The 23,443-nt window shown below is 43.8% G+C and overlaps 1 protein-coding gene and 1 long non-coding RNA gene across 7 annotated transcripts in view; one reads left to right on the plus strand and one right to left on the minus strand.

Moving 5' to 3' along the window:
* kcng4a (potassium voltage-gated channel, subfamily G, member 4a) overlaps positions 1 to 21,768 on the minus strand; it is a 35,101-nt gene extending 13,333 nt beyond the window's left edge. The window contains exons 1-8 of one of the 6 annotated variants that reach the window (XM_025056290.1): positions 19,729 to 21,768; positions 19,559 to 19,649; positions 15,896 to 16,007; positions 13,867 to 14,022; positions 12,764 to 12,863; positions 7,061 to 7,237; positions 1,291 to 1,825; positions 203 to 844 (exon numbers count right to left, since the gene is read on the minus strand). In XM_025056290.1, coding sequence (XP_024912058.1) covers positions 203 to 844; positions 1,291 to 1,398 — 750 coding nt within the window. In that variant the 5' untranslated portion in view covers positions 1,399 to 1,825; positions 7,061 to 7,237; positions 12,764 to 12,863; ... (2 more) ...; positions 19,559 to 19,649; positions 19,729 to 21,768. Of the gene's footprint in view, positions 1 to 202; positions 845 to 1,290; positions 1,826 to 3,216; positions 5,368 to 7,060; positions 7,238 to 12,763; positions 12,864 to 13,866; positions 14,023 to 15,895; positions 16,535 to 19,558; positions 19,650 to 19,728 lie in introns of those variants that run through there. The other 5 variants (XM_025056288.1, XM_025056287.1, XM_025056289.1 and 2 more) reach the window with 5 other exon arrangements.
* Positions 7,004 to 17,553, plus strand: LOC112487109 (uncharacterized). Its single transcript, XR_003049899.1, has 3 exons — positions 7,004 to 7,015; positions 14,746 to 14,749; positions 16,836 to 17,553. It is a non-coding gene; the product is annotated as an uncharacterized LOC112487109 (long non-coding RNA).
* Positions 21,769 to 23,443: the final 1,675 nt, after the last annotated feature.

Consider the following 23,443-nt stretch of genomic DNA (forward strand, 5'->3'; position numbering starts at 1 on the left):
GCGGTTCAGACCAAAGTTGACCTACGAGGCTACGAGCTGTCAATCTGTTAGGTTTCCTTTGATGTAGGTGTTTAAACGAGTCTTTCCAGGAACCTAAGTGTTGGAGTTAAATCCTGTGACGCGGTCGTTGTGAACAGCTGTTACTTCATTACCCCCGCGTCTTTGAGCAGATTGAACCGTGTGCACATCGAGGCTCACTCACCCGGTCCTCTTCTTCTCTGAGGTCTGGCATGGTGCTGATACACAGGCTGACAACAGTCACCGCAACCATGATCACCGACAGGAAGGCGAAGATCTTTCCCGGGACGCCAGACTGCGGATTTTCCACGGTATCTCTCAGCCAGTTCATCACTTTACGATATTTGGTTTCCTCTATGACGACTCGCTGCAGGGCCTTCCTTTGCCGGCATTCCCCCTCTCGCCGCTCCTGCTCGTGCACCTCCTCCATGCGGGTGTACATTTTCCTTTTGCAGCAGCGTTCCATGTAGGTCATCTCCACGCCCCAGTAGGTCAGCTCGTCGTGCAGGGAAAGGACGCACATCTCCCGCAGCAGACGCAGCTTTCCCGCAGCTAAGAAGTTGAGGATGACCCTGAAGGCGGAGGGCGAGCGGTCGAAGAAGAACTCCTTACGAGCTTCGTCATAGTCGTCGCAGACCCTGGCGATGTCCTCGGGCGAGCGACACCCGCAGAGGCGACCCAGGCGAGTGAGGGGGAACTGTTGCAGGGTGCTCCAAGGAAAGGTGTAGCGGTTCCCGCCAACGTTGATCACTGCCAGGAGCCCGTGGTCGACGGACACCAGGTCCTCTGGCCTCCTGATAAACTGAGCCCTTTGGTAGTACACGCCCTGGAGAGTGAGAAACAAAATTCCCATGAATGCCTTGATAATAGGGATGTCCGATATTAACTTTTTGCCGATATTCAATATGCCGATATTGTCCAAACACTTAATTTCAGATTCCGATATCTGGTACCAGCATTCTGCATACAATCCCTGATTATTTGAATAGATTAGTTAAATGAGATGCAATGCTGCCATCTAGTGACTTTCACTTTTATATACAGCTGTTTGTCCCCAAAAATATTTTTTGGGCACATGTCATTTGACGAAAACCAAACCCATTGCGTTATCATTTTTATTAACCAATAACGATTCTTACAGATATTACATAATTATGCTAATGTTGGCCAACATTCCTACGTTTTAGCTATTGGCAAAACATGTAAATGGCAAGAAAATTAAAATTAAATTCCAAAAGCCGAAATTCCAATTCAATATACCTTCCCCCATACCTTAATAGTCTCCGTTTCCGGAATCTCTGTGAAAATGCGGTCGAGGCTGCTGTCATCACTGACGGAGAGGTTGCTAAAGTCATGGTTGGCATTGCTGATGATGGGCATGGCGGCATCTGGAAAGCAGGCTGTTCCGGACCGGACAGCTTAGAGCAGGCGACGAGGACAGGAAGACGAGAAAGAAAAAACAAAAACTTCTGTTTCAGGACAAAGCAGTCCTGGGAAAAAAATTTTACATTAAAAGGTTCCAAAAATAACTTCCCCGGCCCAGCTCTGGTCTGAGACAGAATGTCTTTGGTCTCACAGTTTCCTCACAACATCGTTTTCACTCAGTGACACGTAAGCTGTGGCTTTAGACTTTAATCAACTCGACGAAATCCCAGAAAGTCGAGGAGTGACGGGAGTCAAGTGAAGCTGCTGTCACATTGGGAGGAGTGGGGGGTTCGACGCTGCCGTCAGTCTTCCTCACTGGCCTCGGCTGGTGCCTCGGGATTCAGTGTCACGTCAGCAGGTAATCCTGGTCTGAAGCCAGTCTCTGCAGAAGGATGGCCCAGAAACAGAGAGAGGTGGGTTAGAGTTGATCAATGTTGATAGATACACAGGATAAATGAAGGAGTCAAACGTGAGTCACTGAGAGACCGATCGTCGGTGTCACCGGAGAGATGGATGGATGGAGGAGGACCTACAACAGGAGGTGGCATCGTACAGTTATAGTGAGAGAGAGAGAGGGAGAGAGAGAGAGAGAGAGTGAGGCTGTAGGTGAGGATCTTAAAGATACTGCAGTGTGTCCGTCTTCCACCTCCTCTCAATATAAAATCACTTTTGTTGCTACGAGGTTTTCACAGGAACGATGCCACAGATACGACAGCACAGCCAGGTTTGTGAGGTCTATTATGGACCTGGAACAGCAGCACGTCAACATTTGCTGACCATTCACTGACCTCAGAGAAATTATAGTCACTGGCTCACTTTTATTTATATATCTATGTTTTTGGCTGCTTTTAAACAAACTTAGATCTTAGTTATTTTTATTGGTTATTGGCAGTTTCACCAAGGCAATTTTGGAGTCATTATTTAATAATAATAATTGAGACATTTTTTCATCCCACAATTGGGGAATTTATAGTGTGTGTCAGTGAGGTGATATTAGGGATTTGTAGTTCCTAGATTCTAGGAATCAAACCCAAGACTCGCTGCTATCTGCTTGTTAGCTTACAGGTGTGCTAACCATTAGATAATCTGCTAGTTCTAACACTCATTTATGTGAAAATTGCATTTTGTCTGCTGCAAATTTGAAGTGATTTTTGGTTCATCTTCAGCTGTTTAGCAGCTATGTACAGAAAAATTCAGTTTTTTTTTTGTCCAAACTCTAGGCCTGTCCTACATATTTCTTGGCTAATTCAAAGCTAATTCTTTTATTTTGTAGTTGGCTAATTTAAATCTATCGTACTACAAAGCTGTAGTTGGATTTTTTTTTACTTTCTTTTCTAGCTGTAAACTTAAGTGTGTTTTTAGGTTTATAATAAACATGAGACACTGTCATATCAAACAACAATCTTCAAAAAGTCTTCAACCGCACATGACGAAACTCAAGGACGCACCTACAAGGGTTTTTAACCAACAGCCTAAGGCCTTTATACTTGAACCATGGCCGCGGCTCCACAGGCAGGAAAGCTTTCAACTCCTCAGGTGTAAAGTACAGCACGGAGGAGGCGAGACCTAACAGCTTAGTCGCTGGCGTCCTTGGAGTGAGCGTTAGAAAGTTAGAGGATTTACAGCCAAAAAGAACATTCAGGTTGTTCACACTCAGACTGAGTAATTAGCTGTTAAATATGGGCAGCAATTACTGCAGCAGGCAGTGTTAAAAAAAAAAAAAAAACAGCATCCAAAGTGTTTTCTTGGCAGTTTGATTCCCATGAAACTTACTGGCAGTCTGGCAGCCGCCGTCGCAACGGTTGCCCAGAATGTTTTGCTGCGTATCGAAGTCTTAAATTGTTGAGGTTATATTCCTCACTGGGTCCAATTATGGCATCCAAATATGTGTCCAGGCCTCTGATGCATAAAGATGAGCAGCTAGAAATTCTCAAAGGGGAATTAAAAAAAAAGTAAAGACGTTTTAATGACATTTAGCCAAGAAAGAAAGTTTTCTAAATCACGTTCAGAAAAAAAGAAACATTAACCTTTAAGTCTTTTATTAATCACTGCATTATTCAACAACTTAACCCAGTGACATGTTGACTACAGATATATCTGGGTTTGTTTATCAGTGACTTGGTAATTGGCTGCTGCAGCAGTGATTTATTTACACTTTGTTAAACAAAGTAAAGCTCATTAATCCTTTTTTTTTTGTTTGTTTCTTTTTTATCTTGTTTGCCAAACCAACCTTGGTGCTTTGAACTGCAGTACCCACAGTGAGTACAGTTGTCTGTGGGAAACTGCAGCCAGACATCGAGCTCTCACGCTGCTGGATGAGACATCATTTCTAACAGCAATTTAGCCAAAAGTTGAGGGAAACTTTCAGAAAAAAAAAAAATATATATATAGCCAGATTTCTTCAGTTTTGCAGTTCCAACAAACTCTGGTGTTTTGAATGAATATTTACAATGACTTCCTCAGGCGTCGATGTTTCAAATAGATACTCAAACAGGACTTGACGTCCTTTGGTACTGACCCTCAAACCCGACTGGATCCTGAATGGCCACCAGGGGTCTCACTCTCAAATCAAATCAGTCACCTTGAAGCTGGACAATTAATGCATTTATTTGAAATAAAATATTTATAAAATAATAATTTCAGTTTGCTAATTTCTGTCAGCTCAGGTCACACCGACGCGCACACTCCAGCCCAGTAGGTGGCGGTAATGTACCCGAAGTTTATGGCTTAGGCGATAGCAGCTTGAATAACAAGATGCCTTGCTGGTCAAACAGAGTCAAAGCGGCGGACTCCTCAGGCCGAAGGGTGCGCCAGCGGTTATGCAACCCTATATTTAGCACCACGCTAATAAACTGGGACTAAACCAAAGACAAAATACTGCTGTCTTCATTTTCAGCTGACACACAATAGCTGGGCTACAGTCCAAGTCTGAGGGTCCAGAGATAGAGTGGGACTCACCCTGTGACCCAGGTTGAAACAACTGCTCTGATCCTTTGGGAACACTAACAACCAAATCAGAACTGGACGTTTGCCCTGCGTGTTCCCCCTGCGTTCCCCCGGCTTTGGTGAGAATAACAGATTTTCCACACATGCTGCAGTAATTCTGGATTAAACCGGACTGTGAAACGGCGGTTCCACGCGTTTCTGCGGCAGTGAAGGATCAAACCAGTTCACGCCGTTCAGCGTAACCACAGCGGTGCCGAGTGTTTGAGAGGACACAGCGGACAGTTTGAAGCACCGGACCGCACCAACACGCGTCACTAATTTAGGTCCACAGGGACAGGATCCTGTACTGGAGGAACTAATATATCACCGCTGTCACAATGGTGGTGTTTCATTTCTACCTCACAGCGAGGGAGAGAGAGTGAGAGAGAGAGGGCATAGTGAACTATTTCACAATCGATTGGTGTTCCCTCTGGATGTGGCAGGACTTTCCAAGTGGAAAGTTAATTGAAGGGGGTGATTTCAGAAGAGCAGTGGCGTTATCAGCTGGACACAAATGACAGGCAGCCACGGAAGAAGATACGACAGGAAGTGTGAGGTGGAACTCCAGTCTGTCCTCATTTTTTTTTATGATTTTCTTGATGAGTTTTAATGTGAAGTTTTGATGAATTTTAAAAATATTTTTCCTTACTTTTGTTTTTGTTTTATTTTTTTATTGGATGCTCTTGCAGCACCTCCCCTGCAGGGGGTGGTAAATGCATTTGTAAACGCAAGTGAGGTGTAGCAACAGATACAACAATGCTGATTAAAATGAAAAAAACTGTAGTTTTACTTCACAATTTGAAGTTGCTAAAAAGTTTCGCCAAAACTTTGTGCAGCTGGCATCGTTAGAGTTGCATTACTGCCACCTACAGGTAGATAGGTGCAGGTGTCAAACACAGCATCCACACAGAAACCATCTGTACATCACAGGACATTGATCTTGTGACCTTTTTGCAGTAAGGCAACAGACCGACCCACCACCACCATACACTCCTAGTCCTGCATTTTAAATAAGCAACGCCTTCTATTTGTTCTTTTCAGAGAAGAATCCTGCATCCTTTAACCCTTTGGTTCAAACCCATAAAATGTCGTCATTCACTGTAAAAAAAATAAATGCTTAAAAAATAATCAATCAGTTTTTGGAACTATTTTTAGTGCCAGTGAGAGAGAGAGTTCCTGTAATGATCCACCGAACTGCGCTGCTCTCAGTCACTCAGCTGATTTTATATTCATGGACATGTCAACAGTGACTGGAGAGACCGTGGTTCATATGGATGCTCGGAACCCGAACCCCCCCCCCCCTCCCTCCGTCTCTCCCCCCTCTCTACACAACTTCCAGAAACACTGAACAAATGTCAGAGAGTTGGATGCGGGGATGGAAATGAATGTTTTCAGAGGCAGATCATCAGGACGGAGTCAGTCTCTCTCGGTACGCGCTGTGGACATTTGGAATTTTTTTGGATGAACCGCGTTTGATCCAAACGCGTAAAAACAGACGTAAATGAAAACGGCTCAAAGAGGCAGAGGAGGAACAGAAGCCAGGAGACAGAGACCGTAAAAAAGAAAGGCAACTTCATGCAGTAAAGCCCAGACACCAGCATAAGTTGAGACGCGCTCCTTACCATCCCGATCCGCGGCTCCACCTGCTCGGTCCGTTATAGAAAAAAAAAAAATATATAAAAAAATTAGAAATCCCTTTGTTTCCTCCGTTTGTTTTTGCATTAGATTCACTCCCTGCTTCTACAACAACCGCATCTAAAGAAATAAAAGCCCAGAACGACGCCAGTGGGGGCGGGGGCGGCGGGGGGGTTTCAGCATCATCTCTATCATCCACGCGTGTGGAAGAGAGCGAGACCGCGCCAGGCATGGAGCGGTGTGGAGAGCTGCTGCGGTGGAGGCAAGTGTCCCGTCACGGCTCAGTTAGTGCTGCTGCTGCAGGAGGAGGAGGAGGAGGAGGAGGAGGAGGAGAGGGAGGGGAGGAAGGAGGAGGAGGAGAGAGGGAGTCAAAGCAGCACCAAGTTCAAGTTTGCCTGTAGGTGGCGTGTGAAGGTGGAGTGAGTCCATGTGTGTTTTTTTTGTCTGCTGCCAAGAGTGAAAGACAAGGACAATAAAACAGATGCTCTCTCGTCTTCCGCGCAACAGGGGGCGCGGTTCTCTCCCCTCACTGAAGGAGCTGCAGTCAGACTTTGGTTATGTTCACTAGAGCCGCAGCTATCGATTCATCTATTGATTACATTTATCGATTAAACGCGGGATGTCTGAAAAGGACAAACTACTGCTATGAATGCACTGTTTTTTTTATTTTATTTTTAAGTGATCCCAAAGGACATTTTATTTAGAACTTTATCTCTGATCTTGAACTGAGAAAAGAGAAGAGGAGGTAGCTAAAATGTTAATCAATCAATCAATCATAACAAATCTAGGATCAGCAAAGAAAATCTTCACAAGCGGTGAAACGCTGAAAGACGAATAAAAACGCCGGGGGAGGAATACCGAGCAAAAAGCAAACTAAAAGTTAGCCCAAATATCCACAATTTATTTCAAAATGATTAATTTCCTCCGCAGGTAGAAAAGCTAATAAAGGTGAGTGTTAAGCGGGTGACACACACACACACCCAGCAGCCGGACTCACCCGTCTGTGTGTGACCTCATCTCCACGTCAACACGTCCAGCATCGACTCAACCTGCGGCCCAGTGGCCCTGAATCTGAACGTTTAGCTGGTGTGAGGATTCAGACTTTATCTGCATCAGCCACTTCACCAACGCCGTCCTTGAGCGGCAGCTCATTAGGAGCACGCGCCTGAGGGAGCTGCGCAAACAAGAAAACACTTTGTCCAGACCCTCCGACAACAGAGGAGCAGAGGAGACAACACATTAGAGGTTAGAGATGGAAACTGTGCAGGTACGGTGGAGGCAGCAGGGGGGGGTGAGGGTGGGGGGGTGGTCTCTATCACTCCATCACACTAAAAGGAACGGCTGGATCTGTGTCTGAGAGTCTTTGTGAAACTATAGAACTCAGAAATTTGGGACAAAGTAGGAACCATCCCATCAACCACCATCTATGACTCAGGTTCTTACGTGTCAAACTCAAGGCCCGGGGGCCAAATATGGTACGTCAAGTCGTTTTATGTGGCCCTATAGGAGCTTAAAAAGCATTTAGTAAAGTCCAGGCAGCAGAGTTTCTTAACGTGAGAAATTAAAAGTTTTTTTTTAATTATTATTATTATTACACAGCAATGAAGAATATTTGTAGCTTGAATAAATAATAATCAATCGCAGAAACATGTGTCAGTCTGTTATGGACACCAGTGGTCTCCGACCTTTTATGCTCCAAGGACTGGTTAGTCAGTACCGCCCGTTACGACGGACCAGTAGCAAGGTCAAAAATTATATATATAAAAAAAACTGCTTCTGTTTGTATCAGAGTCTGACTGATCTCTTATTTTAAAACATTGTCAGAATATCTTTAAATAAAGGAAGTAAATAGATATAACTGGAGAGACAGACAGACAGACAAAGACAGAGAGAGAGAGAGAGACAGTCGACAGAGAGAGAGAGACAGACAGACAGAGAGAGAGAGAGAGAGACAGAGACAGACAGAGAGAGAGAGAGACAGACAGAGACAGACAGAGAGAGAGACTCTGATGCACTTTGTCTTTCTGAATTCCACCTGTCACATATTTTCATGCTCACACACTGGTTAACACACACTGACAAGATGACAAAAACAGGCCTCACACAGGTGTGTGTGTGTGTATGTGTGTGTGTGTGAGTGTGTGTGGACAGGCTGGGCACAGGTGGCAGAGCGGCGGCCCGTCTGAGTTAACCTGCTGATGTCCAGCCTCTCATTGTTCCTGTTTCATTAATCCGCCACACACCTGCAGCTGTTCACCACACACACACACACACACACACACACACACACACGCAGTCAGAGCCAACGTGCAGCTCAAACACGACACGGATACTGCAGGAGGCACAACCGCCGCCGCCGCCGCAGCAGCAGCTTCTAATAGCAGGCCTCGGTCTGGAGGATTAAGAGTTTAATCCCTCACAGGGGGGAGGGGGGGAGGGAGGGAAGGAGGGAGATGAGATCGGAGCCGGACGCTGTTTTCTGAGGTGTGATGAGCGGCGGCGCTGTGAGGAGCATGCAGAGGAGGAGCAGGGAGGTTTAAACACACCTGAAACCCCCCCTCTCCCCCCTCGCCCTCCTCCAGGTTTCCTGCCCTTTCCAGCCCTAAAAACCAGCTCCCTGCTCCGCCTCTGATGTCTCCGTCTGCTGCTGCCTCTGCCTCCTCCTCCTCCTCCTCCTTCCTCCCTCCACTGAAGAGTGTTTGATCTTTGAAGAGCTCAACTTTTGATCAGATTAATTGCTCCCCGTCTTAGAAGACTGTGTGCAAAGTCAGATAACACTTAACACCGAGGCTGGAAATGGGGGCAGAGGGGGCAACGAGAGGGAACAGACACCGAGCGCAAATGAATGGAAAAAGAGAAGAAGACGTTTGTCGGAGATAAGAGGCGGAGAGTTCAACATCTTTCCTGGAACAAAAAGGGGAGAGATTGTGAGAAGATGAGTGAAAACAAGAGCTGAGGGTGAGAGAGAGAGAGAGAGAGAGAGAGAGAGAGAATGGACGTCCACGGCTGACACTAACATCTCAGTCCAGCCGTGACGACCTTGACCTACAGATGTGGAAATGGATACAAAGACTGAGAGTTTGCTCTAAACGTAAGGTGAAACCTGAGGAAGACGATTATATCACACACACCTCACTACATTTACCAACCTCTGCTTCACCTTTCCAAACCAAAAAAGCGTCTCAATTCTCCCACACCCCCAACCTTGAACCAATCTGCTCCTCGGACTGCACAATTTGGGTTAGGAGTTAGCAGTCCCTCGTTCGAGCCACAACGGGGAAATTCACAGTGTGAGTCAGTGCAACTCACAGGCTCCCCCAGGAGGTGCCATTAGGTACATGTGGATGGGGCTTGGACCCAGAACCCTATGCATGTAAGGCAGGTGTGTTAACCGCTACACCATGGAACCACTATTGAATCCCAGAGTTATTTTATAAAAGAACAGCAACTGTCTTAACATAAATTATTTCCATCCAACCAACCATCCAACCATCCATCCAACCATCCATCCATCCATCCACCCAGAGGGTTCACTCAACACCATCCATCCATCCATCCAGAGAGTTCACTCCAAACTGCTCTGTTTCCAGAACCAACTTTCAGAGAACATTCCATTTCACGTTTCTACTTCAGTTCATTTTCACTTGTTTAAGCCTGAAACACAATTCCCTAAATAACAAGGTCTTAAAGTTGCACAAAAAACAAACAAACAAAACAATCAACAATAAAATGGAGAGTCTAATGACTTCAGTCTAACTCTCCGCTGATTAGTTCAGTCTGGTCTGCACCCATTTTTTAATGTAGCTTTTAATTAAGACCAACTTAATCGACACGTGTAAAGACATCCCCCTGCTGGCTGCAGCCGTTAATAACCCTTTGACCATCTCATATAAACTAATTGGAATAGGAAAACAAACAGATTCATATACAGAGTGAGAGGAAGTGGAGCCTGGCTGCAGAGTTACACCACGACAGCAGTGAATGATGACCTCCACCTGGGGGATCACCAGTGATTGAGCCACGGCTGATTACTGAATTCCCATCCGATGCTTTGGACGTATAAATATTTAGACCTCTGCAGCCCTCGTTGGGGTATTTCAGACGTTATAGATGTGCTGCTCAGAGCAGGAGTGATTCATATTCAAAGCAGGTTTACAGCTTATCAACACGGCTCCCCGCTGACTTCAAAATCCCTCTCAGCATAAAAGGAAAGCCTCTGCAGCGGCTGCCAGGTGCGGCAGCTCTCACTGCCACTTCCACGGCGTCCGTCTCTGCCGTTGTTCTGCCTTGTTAGCCGGGTACAATAGTCCACAGACATCCACAGACTCCACAGCACTCTCAGTCTGTTGTCCGGAGACACTGAACGACACTGTCTTTTCACGTACCAGCTGATATCTGAACTCACTCGCACGGTGCACTCTAATCCAATCCACTTAAAGGATGAAAGGCAGCCCATTAAAATGCCCCTCTCGCGGCGCAGGTATCTTCTAGAAGGCAGTTTCCCCAAACTACTACTCTGGTCTCTGCCTCAGGAAAAACACCAAACTTTAAATTTGTTTCAAAAGCTTTGCTCGGACCTATCAACTTCAACACGGTCAGAGATTTCTCTGCTGGAGAAACAGATTTGACCTTGGATCCGTGGCTTGTAGAATTTAACTCCACGGATAATGAAAGAAGTCGAGCGCTTTTATTTATGAAGGTAAAATAAACCAAACGTCCTTCAGCTGAACAACAGAAGAGGTGGAATTTTTTTTAATTAATTAATATTAGGCTTTAAAGTAGTTTCTGTCTGTCAATCACATGATCTGTTGCTACGGTGATTTCATTGAATTAACTGTATTTTATGGCTTTCTTTAGATACGGACAAACCATGGAAAAACATATTCCATAAATCCATGAGCTACTGGTGAAAATGTTAAAATATATTTTTGATATTTTCCATAATCAATAATTGACTGATTTTACTCTGTTTTGTTGAATGAGCTGATCATAATAATAACATATCGTCTGCATATAAACAAAAGTCAACATCCGGTGAATTAATTATCACTCACTCTAAATTATTCATGATGTCTTGTAATTAGTTACACATTTAAGAATCTGGCCTACGTCACGTCACAGTTTCAGTCGCTGGTTACCAACAGTGCACCGACCAATCCTGGACAGTTTCTGGACAACCCTCGTTGGTCGGCTGGAAACACAATCCACGCTGACTCTCCTTACGCTCTCATGTTCTCAGCAGCTACGACCGTCCACTCCATCTCATTACAGGTAACACGATACGCAGCGGCTCGTCCTGGGATCAGCACGGAGCCCTCGATTGAGTGATAATACGCCTGGCGAAAAGAGAGAGGAGACTCACCTAATCTAGCGGCCTAATCAGCTGTGGACACCATCAGAATTAAGTTAATTGGACGGGTATTGATCCTCTGGAGAGACTGCTGATTCCGCCACTCTGTCTCTGTGTCTTTTCATGTGTATAACATCACCAAAGAAGGATTTTATGTCCTGTTGTAGCTACTGTTCTGGTCATAGTTTTATAATTCACTTACAGATACATAATCCAGAATGTCATGATGACAAAAGGAGCAACTGTTTCTGAACCAGAGCTTGAAAAAAATACACCGAGCAAAATGTTTGGCCACAATGTTTGGATGAATTATCCGACGACCCAACACAGATGAAATACATTTTAAACAAAAACAGAGTCGACAGAAACTCTAACTCATCCGCCTGCGCACAGGTGACTCAGTTACACTGACCACCTTCGTCTCTATTTATACCCCAGCACAGGTGCCCGCCGAGCGCGCAAACGACTGGAAACTCAGCGGGATGACTCTCCAGTTCACGTTACAACACTGTAAAAGTTGTATGACTGCTGCAGTCCCCACAGTGACTGCAGTGACTCACGTCTGTGTTTAAACATGAAACTCTCCTTTGGTGACGCTGATAAGAACCCACTGATCCCTGCAGTGGCGTCTTTTTTTTTTTTTTTTTTTTTATCTCAGTGGATGGCACTCACGGTTTTCCCAGTTTGAGGTCTGCAGACTGCGGATCGTCTTCCCACTTTGGGGCTTTAGGGTTTGGGTTGCCAAACTTGGACCTGAATTAGACCTAAAAGCCTCCAAAGTAACGGGTGAGTCAGGGGTGAGGTGAGTTAGGGAATCTAAATGCAAAGAAACGTTTGAGTCCGTCCAAACCTGCAATGCACTCAAGTGGCTCACTTTATGATTAAAGTGAATGGAGGAGCTTTAGAAGGACACGGCAGGGCAGCGCTAAAGTGTGTAAAGTAAAGTAGCGAAGCAGGGAACACACCAAATTACCTTCCTTTACTGCTCTCTCTGGGAGAGCGGGGGAGAAAATGCAGTGGCACCATCACTGTTTATGTCGGCTGTAGCATTTATTACAGCGTCGGGTGGATGAATATGAGCCGCGTTCCATAACTGCTTCAGCGTGGCATCGGAGTGAACGAGGCTGCACTGAAGCAGCTGGAACCGGAGGCGGGTTAGCTTAGCGTCACGTAAAGACGTGAAATTGGAGGCAAATAGATGAACAGCACAGGAGTACACACTGGAAGGTGGGATAATGATAAAGTTCCTTAAAATGGAGGGTGGGGTTAGGGGTTCAGGGGTTGTATATTTACATGTATATGGTGATAACAGCGAGACACAATAGATGGAAAAAAAAGATATTTTCCTACCTCCAAACTCTTCTTGGCTGGTGTTTCAGTCTGAGAATTCCTTTGTAGAATTCTGGAGTCTGACGTCTTTGACACCAGGTCCAGGAAATGACGCAAGTTCCTGTTGAGGGAAAAGAAATTCAGATGGAGCAGCTGCAAAACTTTAGTCAGATTTCAACTCAAGCTTTGGTTAAAATGTTGATGTTTTGGTTGGATTTTAAGGTTTAAACATGAACGTGATCAAACAAAACAAAACAAAACCCTGGACGAAGATAAAACGATACAAACTTGTCTTTTAAGACATCGATCCCCAACCCCTGGGCTGCGGCCCGGCACCAGTCCATGGACCAGTTGGTACCGGGTCGCACAGAAAGAATGCACATCTTAACCTAACATTATTTCCATTTTATTTATTACCTGATTCTGAACGATATCTTGAACGATACACAGCGGCCTAACTAATTATTATATTTATAAAATACCAGTTTTTATGTCTGTCGTATCGTTTTATTAAAGGCCGGTCCGTGAAAAAAAAAAACCTCAGACATTTAACTGGCACAAAAAAGTCTGGGGACCGCCGTTTTAAGAGACCTGTCTGAACAGGTTTCATTTCCATCAGATTTACAACGTAACATCTTCACAAACTAAATGTCAAACTTTTCTTCTGGAGTATAAAGAACGAAGAAAGGAATAAAAGACTCATTAAAGTCATGAATGATCAGGAAGACTGGCAGTGTTCGACCCAGGGTGAGGCTCACACATTTTCCATCACAAACACACAGACACAGGCCTCCAGGGTCGACCTAATGGGGGAGTGTGTGTGTCTGAGTGTGTGTCAGCAAGAGAAAAAAAAAAGAACACACACACACACACACACTCACAGAGTCATGCATCTACATCCATACACACTCACCCCTTCCATCTCCCCAGCTCCCTCTCCATCCGTGCTTCCTTTCCAGGCTCAAACCCGTGCACTAATTAATTCCCACCCCAGAACACGGCAGTGTGAGGAATGGGTAGAAGCGAGCAGGAGGAGCCGTGTAAGGCCCGCGAGCGGAATAATTAGGGAAGCAGAAAAAAGTGTGAGGAGGGAAAAAAAAAATAGAAAAAAAAAAATGACTAACTTCAACTTTTGCTGTATCATTCCTTTGAACTGTACTTCCTTTGTAGACACCAAGAACACCAGAGGATTCCAGTCAGACGGAGGCTGTGTCATCACACAGAGCCACATGGGCAGTCACCTGGGGCACCACCTGCTGGTGGGGCCGACATTGCCAGCCCTCAAAAAAAAAAAAGAAAAAAGAAAAAAAAAGAAAATTTCAAACAAACACATAAAATTAATTGCAATACACACATATATTGAAAAAAAAAGAAAATTTCAACAACAACAAACACATAAAATGAATTGCAATAATAGTTTGCAGCCACTAGGGTCTCTAAAATCAAAGAAATGAACAAGTGACAATATATGCATACATATATACACATACTGTATATTCCTAAATATACACAGATACACATATATATATATACAAACAAATAGATATTCACATATATAATATACATACATATATATGCACCATATATCTATATATCTATATATACAGACATATATTCCTATATATACATATATACAAACAAATAGATATACACATAAAAAATATACATACATATCTATGCGCCATGTATCTATATATACATATATACACATATAAACATATATGCATATATATATAAATAAGATTCAAAATTTTCCAGCTATTATTATTCAAAAACAGCATCCGTTTGTTTTTGTTTGTTTGTTTGTTTGTATCCATGGGACTTTCTAAATATTTGCACCAAAACCTGATCGTGGATTTTGATTTTATTTGTGTTGTTTTATTTTAAGATATTCATTTGTGTTTTTCAATGTTGTTTCGTTGTGTGTTTGCACCACCTGAGGTCAAACAGCTGTTGTCCATTAATTGGTCTAGTGTGTGCGTGCTGAGGGTTGGGGGGTGGAGGGGGGTATCAGGGGTGGTTTCATAATCTCGCCCAGGGCCCCAGAATGGCTAGAGCCAGCAGTGGCAGAGCACATCCTGTACAGTAGAGGACAGTGAGCGTCTGAGGGTCCCCATGGTCCAACCATCAATAATGTATGGTACCATGTGTCTACTGTCCTGTTTGTCCATCGATTCAGATGAAGGGAGCAAAGAGGAAACTATCAGAGGGAACAGGATCACAGGAAACACTTGATCCAGGTTGTGACTATATATAGACGGTGCCTTAGTAAGCGTGTTATTCCTCTGATGTTTCCCTACGACTGCACTGCACACTTCACTGCCCAAGACTTTGACATTTTAAAGCCCGCGAGATCATGACTTTACTCTTCATTCATTCATACTTAGAAATTGAGGAAAATTTCTTTTTCTTTTTTTTAGAAAACATCACTTTCCGCCAATAGTTTTACTAAAATGTCGCTGTCACTCATTGGCTAGCTTAGCTTAGCACGGACGGACAGGGCCCAGAAAGGCTTCATCTCCTTCAAAAACCTCTGAACGAACATTGAAAAATTAGTCAAATGTTGTGGTGTTTGCTGTGACTATATGTTAATTAATTAAGACGTACTTAACGATGTCCTCAACTGTCGTCGTACGCGATTTCAAATTTGTGTCTTGGCTAAGCTAAGTCATGCTAATTATGCTAATTCATCCCACTACACTTGTTGTCTCCAGTTTCAAGGAGCGGCTAGCAGACAGCAAACAAAAGTTTACATTACTACCCCCTACTGGTTGAATACTTTTCATGTTCTGCATCAAGGGCATGTCCTGACTGGATAAAAAATAAAAAAAAAACAAACAAGAAAAAGAGATGATGCAGATGAAAAATGTTCTGCATCAAGGGCATGTCCTGACATGTCCTAGATAAAAATAAAAAAACAAACAAACAAGAAAAGGAGGATGATGCAGATGAAATCTTCCAGTTGATTAAAAATATACTGAGACCAAAACCTTAAGCTCCTCCATACAGTTTATATTTTTAAAGAAATATATGTGTCTGGCAGATGGATATGATTTTATATAAGTCAGAAAAGAAACAGTGTTGTGAGGTAACAAGGAGGCTGAGGTGGGAAGAGTGTATCTACGTGTGTGTGTGTCTGTGTTAAAACCTGACTTGAATGAACAAGAACTTCTCTGGCGTCTGGAGGACGAGACAAACACGGTGGTGAAATCTCAGGCTTTTCCTCTTTATCTCCTGTTCATTTCCTGCAGCTCCTGTTTGGACTCTTCAACGAGAAACAACATTCATTAAATATCTGCAGAATGGCGGTTCACACCGTCCACTGTTGAAGTACACACACTCATTAGGAGACGTTTGAACTCGTCGACGGACGGAGCTGTTCTGTGAGGCAGAAGAGGACGACTGTTCTCTGTAATTGTCACGCAAAGACTCGCAGAGCACAACGCACAGCTCCAGGCGAGGAGGCAGCTTCGTGAGAAAGAGAGACGGGAAACTAGACTACAACGCCGAGGAAGGAAACGAAAAAAAAAAAAAGGCATCTCTGCTCTTCTCTTCCACAGAAGAATACCCGTGTGTCAGACCTCCTTTATTAGTTCACATCCATGAGCTTTTGGTTTGTTGACATTTGAATTAACTCTGAAGGCTGAAGATGATGTTAGAGCTGGGAATAGAAGGCAATGATTACGTATGATTAATAACAGACAAAACAAAAAACAAAACAAACAAAAAAAGTGTTTTTTTTTAGATTACATCTCTATGACTAAATTTGCAACAATGCAAGTATTTAATAAACATATCATGTACAGATTAAATGAGTAAATATATATCAAATATTATAAATGTAGGTAGCTCACTTTGGTCTGGTCTTATGAGAAGTTGTTGAAAACATGTGGACACTCCTGACCTACAGTATAACCTCAAGGTGAAACATATTGAACTTTAACAGAGCTAACGTTAGCGTAGTCCTGGTACAGACGCTAGTCCTGGTACAGACGCTAGAGCTAACATTAGCGTCAACAGTCCTGGTTGCAATTGAAACAAGTATAAAGATACAAAATTTAACAATAGACAAAAATGTCTAATGAAACCATAGTAAGGGTGAGGGGTCGGGGTGAGAGGTCAGGGTTCGCTTTGCTGTAAATGTTGGAAATATGAATGAATACTGAAGCCAACATATTCAGAGGGCGTGAACCCGTTTCTCTCCTTAACTGCCAATCAAAGGTGTTTATTTTCACCTGCTGTCAGGAGGTTTCATCCATTCATCTGAAATGATTTATGTTAAATAAATGAAGAAGCGCGAGTCCAGGTGTACGAAGAGATCTGTCCACCATGTTGATGCTTCACAGACGGACCGACCTTGGCTTTACTGCAGAGGAGTGAGAGCAGCGAGGTGTATGAAAGTGTTCAGGATGAAGAATAATGAAGAAGACCTTGGAAAGCTGCTTTTTCTGAGGTAAAGAATCTTCCTTCAATAGACGACCGAGTACAACGGGAACATTAGAGCAAAGAGACTTTACGGTTCTATCAACAACGAAGCCATCACCTCTGGAACGTCACTCCACACCAGAAATGTTGTTCTAACGACACCGAGGTCGACTACGGGGGCGGCAAAAAAAAAGTGCAATCCCTCGGGTATGAAGATGTTTCTCACATCCAGTTTCAAAGCAGCTGAACACAAAGACAAGTCAAAAAGTTCTCAGACGCAGTGGATGTTATCATTTCACGGGATGTTTCAAGAATTAAATTTCTTGAAAGTATTCTTTCTAATAATCACATTTTCCAATGAGTTGTTGGTCAAATCTGTGGCACAAGTTAAGAGACTAATTCTTTCTAATAATCACATTTTCCAATGAGTTGTTGGTCAAATCTGTGGCACGAGTTGAGAGACTTGAGACTTGACTTGGACTTGAGAACAAAGACTTGAGACTCTACTAGGACTAGAGAACAAAAACTTGAGAATTGACTTGGACTAGAAAACAAAGACTTGAGACTCTACTCGGACTTTTCTTGGATGTAGACCAAATGAATTGAGAACATCTCTCGTACTGAGCACCACCTACAGGTCAGCTACATGCTCAACGTTGACAAACACAGACTTCTACACCATAATAATTTCATCCTCTGTTATTCCACATTTGTAGCTGTATTTCTATTAAAAAAAACCACGCTCCGGTGGTGGGTTGAAAGTGCACGTGTGGATTACACTCACAGGGTTAATTTGGTTTTCCCTTTAAAGTCTACATGCTCGGCTCGGCGCTGACATTTAAATGCATTTTAAAGCTGTGCCATTTTGCCGACCACACTGACCTTAAAGCATGAAGCCCGGTCCCAGACACGGCCCTCTGAGCAGCGGAGCGGTAATAACATTCTCCACGCTGTGCAGGCACAGCGCCACCGTTTGATAAATCTCATTATGATACAGAGGAAAACGTCGACGGCTCGAGTCCGAGATGAGTTCATCAGTGATTTGTCCTAACGTGCGACGGCACTCATTTCCCGTCTGTAACGAACAGTAACAGTGGTTTAACGCCGAGGCGAGCAGCGGTGGAATTTGAGCATCACACCGACGACCTTTGATTAAAACACAACCAACCACTTGCTGTAGAATGTGCTGTAAAGCCTGTGGTCATCCATCTAGCGCTGCGCTAACACATGCTAATGAACTGGGTTTGAGTCGATGAAGGGCCAGCCGTGAAGTACAGAGCCGCAGTGGGCTCTCGGCGGCGTGGACCCTTCGCCTCGCGTCACCTGTCTGATTCCCGCTCCACTTCCTGCTTCAGTATCTGCAGCTTCTTCTGATCATAAACTGAGGACACTGTAATGACCTCAGCAGAAAAGGTTTTACTTCAGAGGATTCATGGTGTGAAACAGGAACCGCAGCAGCGTCTCGCTGAGCTACGGTTGTTGTTTTTTAGTGACCAATTAAAGGAGGATTTATTTGAATCTGAAATGAAGCAGAGTGGGTTGTTTTGGGGGAGGAGAAAAAAAAAAATTGGAATTGATTAAACGGGGGACACAATGAATTTTTAGTGGGGGGGGGGTATTGACTTTAGTTAATTGTTCAGAGAACTGAGGAAGTGTGTGTATGTGTGTGTGTGTGTGTGTGTGTGTTTAAAGCCTAGCATTGAATAGAAACAAATATATGCTAAACGGTCGACAGAGATTTTCATTTTAAATGGTTTGTGTGTGTGTGTGTGTGCGCTGCATGACCTTACATGACAAGTGGTGAATTGAGGAGGGCACGCACTGAAGTGAAGCAGTCACGGAGAAACAGGGGTTACTCTGGGATCAAGACAGGTATCTGCACACACACACACACACACACACACACACACACACACACACACAGATGTGTTTGGTGTTTTGATTGCTCTTCACGTAACCATGATGCATTTCTAGCAATTATTCAAATCCCAACTCCAAAATAAATCTTGGACCTCAAAATAAGGAACACACACACAGTACTCTTAGTGTAACATCACAAAAAAAAAAAAAACATAAAAAACTTTAATTCAGATGAAGAACAGAAGAAAACCAACAAAGAAGCAAGAAAAAAAAATCTGTTCACAACAACAACAACGTGGTCCGAGGTCAAGACAAGGACGTTGAGTCCATCAGATCAATGTTCTTCACTTTCTCTTTCAACTCTGCAGATCTGGTGATTCAACGACTTCTTGGTTTTCAGCCCGTGCAGCTCAAAACATCGTGACAAATGCAAAGCAACATGAAGCAGTTCACTCTGAGACCTGACGGTAGCTTATTTCTCACTCATGGCAAAACAAAAATAACAATAATAATAATAGGACAGTCACATACCTCTGCTTTCTAGGAACTAAGGTTCCGAGTTGTGGTGCTGCACCCTGGTGGTAAAGTTGGGGGGTGAAACCTCTAGCCGGATGGTAACCTTCTGGAATAACATGCTTATTATTAAAAGTGAAAAAACAAGAAAGAACAACAGACTGAGCAGTCATCTGAGTGAGAGTAACCTGGGGGTAATCCTTCCTCTCCTCTCCGGATCATCTCTTGATCTCGTCCCAGTGTCAGGAACGCTGACACGTCTCTGAGCCCGGAGCCGCGCGGCTACGCTACATTTCCCAAAAGCACACAGTTTGAGCCGCAGTCTCGGTTCTTTACGACCAGCACTTCTGCCTCGTTCTCCCGTCGTTAACTCTTTAGCCTTTCTCTTATATCACGTCCTCACTCTTCTGTGGATTATTTTCCACTCCGTCTTCCTCCCGTCTTGTCTTTTAGTCCTGCGTCTCAGGGCCGGGAGGTTAGATTGAGTTTCTACACCATTTGGTCGATGGATTCCCTCGACACGACTCTCTCTTTGGATCAACTTTTTTTTTTCTTTTTGACTGTAAAAATAGTCGAAAGGTCAATTAAAGAGGTTGTTTTCCTAAAGAAAAGAGCAGATTCATATTTTGGCAGCTTCTGCCGAGGACGTTTTACGGCCATCTGTCTGTGACTAATTTGGGTTTTTATTTCACATCAGAGGAAACCAGACGTCAGTGCGTCTCCTCTGATTAAAGAGCTTCTGTAAAGATGTAAAAAAAGGATCATCAGAGCTGTTGAAGAGGATCTTTGTGAGTGTCTTTCTTCAATTCCTGCCGGTAAGTGTTGTCTTCAACACTGATCTAAACAGATCAACTTAATTAAAAATCTGGTCCAGATGTGGACTGGAGAAGATACTACAATCTGGGCTGTTTGTATCCAAACTGAATCCCAAAGTTTACATGGAATGACCTTTGACCTGAGCTTTCGTCAGGGGTCACTACATTGGCAGTTCACATGGTGATTTGGCAGAGTCTTTACACTGGACGCAACCCAATTTGTGGACTGGATCCGACTTGGGAATTGTGTGGTACTGAACGCATAGCCCTCTAGTGGCTGGTGGGAGTACTATGACTGTGGGACAAAAGTATAAATATAGACAGAGATTCAGAATTGGTTTGGTTAGAAATTTAACCAACCACAGACGATGTTTCAAATTAACGAGCCAGATGAGATCGGAATCCAAAGAAACCAAGATCAGATCGGTTCAGTAGAGACTGGATTCTGGATCTGTGATCCTCATCAAGGCCTGTCCCGACTTGTATTCGAACTACGATGCGTTCGGGTGTCACCATGAGCCCAGATCCAAAGATCTGCTGACTCTGACATTTTGTCTGTTCCTGACTGTCACATGTTGACACATTAAAGTTTGAACCGACTCAGCGAGGACGAACGTCCTCATCACACGTCATGAAGACACACCGTCATGAATAAATGGAGCAGGACAGAGAGGACACTGAGACTATTTTAGCTTCGCTTCATCCATCATTAAAACCACCCACTGAGTGGACAGACATGTCAGAGGAGTCAGTGATGGATGGATGGGTCGGTCGGTCGGTCGGTGGGTGGACGGACGGACGATTGGATGAACGGCCTCAAAGACAGTAAGGAAGACGGAGTCCTGTACGTCACGTCTTCAATCTTTCAGTCTTTGTTTCCTGGACCGGGACCAGGACAACAATCCGACATGTGACATATTCCCATCAGCGCCGTCGTCGGGCTGCGGCTGAGCTTCAGTGAGCCGATTATTAATGGATGTGAGAGGACGAGGACAGTGACGGCAGCAACAGGTGCGGCACAGCGTCTGTCCTCGTCCGACTCATCCATTAACCACACACAGCCTCCCATTATCTACTGTATCCACTTTAATATTTTACCGTCCGTGCTGCGGTGCGTCTGCGCCCCGCCGGCTGTCACTTTTCTGACCTTGTTGCGCTCCTGTGCAGCAGTGTGTGATGACGGATCACCCGGAGGGGATTAAAGCCTCGGAGGCGAGCGTCTCTTAATTAACCAGCTTCCAACGTCTCTGCTGCAGAAACCGTCGGAGCTCCTCTCCTCGACGAGTCTCCGTTTGTAGAGTTCTTTAGAAAAAGAAGAACTCACGGTTTCCCCCTCTGCACAAAGACGCCTTCGCCACAGAAAAACCAAAGCCTTTTCTTTATCCCTGCAGTCGGAATCCAGAGAAGACGGCTTTTTTTATCTGCAGGTTTATAAAAAAATAGTATTTATTCTGTATGAAAATCAGGACTAATTTACCACAGCAAACTGGGGGTTACGTGAGGTTTTGTTGATCCAGCTGCAGGACTCGTGGTGTCGACATTAGATCATGTCGATTATTTCTACTCTAATACTATTTTTTTTCATAATCTCTGTCAGTGTCTGACAGTGGCAGATTACAGAGTCCGTCCACTAAAAAGCTACAGTATCTGCTGGTGGACCGCATCACTGTCGGCCTTAATCTGGGCCGCACCAATGTAGCTACCGATGTGGACCACATGGGGAAAAAAAAAACATCCTGCAGCCCATTATATCTGGACGTCATCGCTGTGGATCTCGTTAGAAGCTGGAAAAAGAAAAAAAAAAATCAGATTTGTGTAGCATAAATTTTTAAAAGCTCATTAATTGAATTAATCAACTGCACGAGGATCCATTACCTGCAACATGAAAGGGTTTACGTCAACAAAACACACTCAACGTATAAATATTTCATCATCATGTACAGACCCAAGGAGACAGTAAATAAACTGGACACTAGTGTGTGTGTGTGTGTGTGTGTGTGTTTAACTATTCATGAACCAGTGTAGTTTATAGAAGAAGTGGACACAGATCTCTGATTACAACCAGTTGACCAATGAGGACAGACCTCAAACCCAACACTGTGTCAGGATGGAGTGGTGATGCAGTACATGCATTTACCAGAAGGTGAACCCAGCCCAGAGATTATCACAAGCAGCCAGTGTTTGTTGATCCGTGCTGTTGGCCACCAGGAGGACGGACCACAGGGAGGACAGAAGAGGAGGAGGAAGGGAAGAAAAAAAAAAAAAAAAAAAAACCTCGACAATATACTGATGCACATCTGAGCGATGAGACCCAACAGAATAGAGCAATAATCCAGCTGTGGTTCACAGGCCCAGCCGGGGAGATACAGTTCATCCTGAACATAATATGTGAGAAAGAGATGAAATGTCAGATACTGTGGTTGAATAATGCATGTACACAGTCGGAGCAAATACTACTACAGATACACAAACAAAGAGAGTATATGGTATTGGTAGCAAACATGTTCATGTATGCATAGACAGCGAGACGGGAAGACAAGACATTCAAACCCATGAAAGGTTACATCGTACGCAGATGACATCATTCAATTCACATGCAATTTTTTTGATAATTTTTTTTCCGGGTCAACACAACTGCACAGTTATTACAGGATTGTTTAATAATTTAATTGTATCAAACAGTTTAGCATCTTCCGATTAGCTATACGCTTCTAATTGGCTAACCTACAGCTCATGAGGGGTTAAACCTTGGGGCCTTTACATTCTCTGATGTCATTAACTGATAACCCAGGGGCCAATCGGTGGGTAGTGACACAGGAGGATTATTTGGAAACAATAGCGGCAATAGCTAATTAGCAGCAAACTCACTGGCAATGCTATCTTGGGTCTAATTCACTTTATTTTTTGCTTAGCACTTAGCTAATGTCGCAGGTAATTTGATACAACTTTTAACTATACTTTAGTCATGTTAGCTTTAAACCATCTTTTAGCTAATGCTTAGCCATTTGAGCTAACTTTTACCCCCCCCCCCCCTATAAAAAAAGGTTGGGGCGTTTTTCTCTCACTTACTTTGTTTTTTTTTTTTAAA

This window comes from Cynoglossus semilaevis, chromosome 6, assembly GCF_000523025.1.
Source record: "Cynoglossus semilaevis isolate Cse_v1.0 chromosome 6, Cse_v1.0, whole genome shotgun sequence".
NCBI classification, from domain to species: domain Eukaryota; kingdom Metazoa; phylum Chordata; class Actinopteri; order Pleuronectiformes; family Cynoglossidae; genus Cynoglossus; species Cynoglossus semilaevis.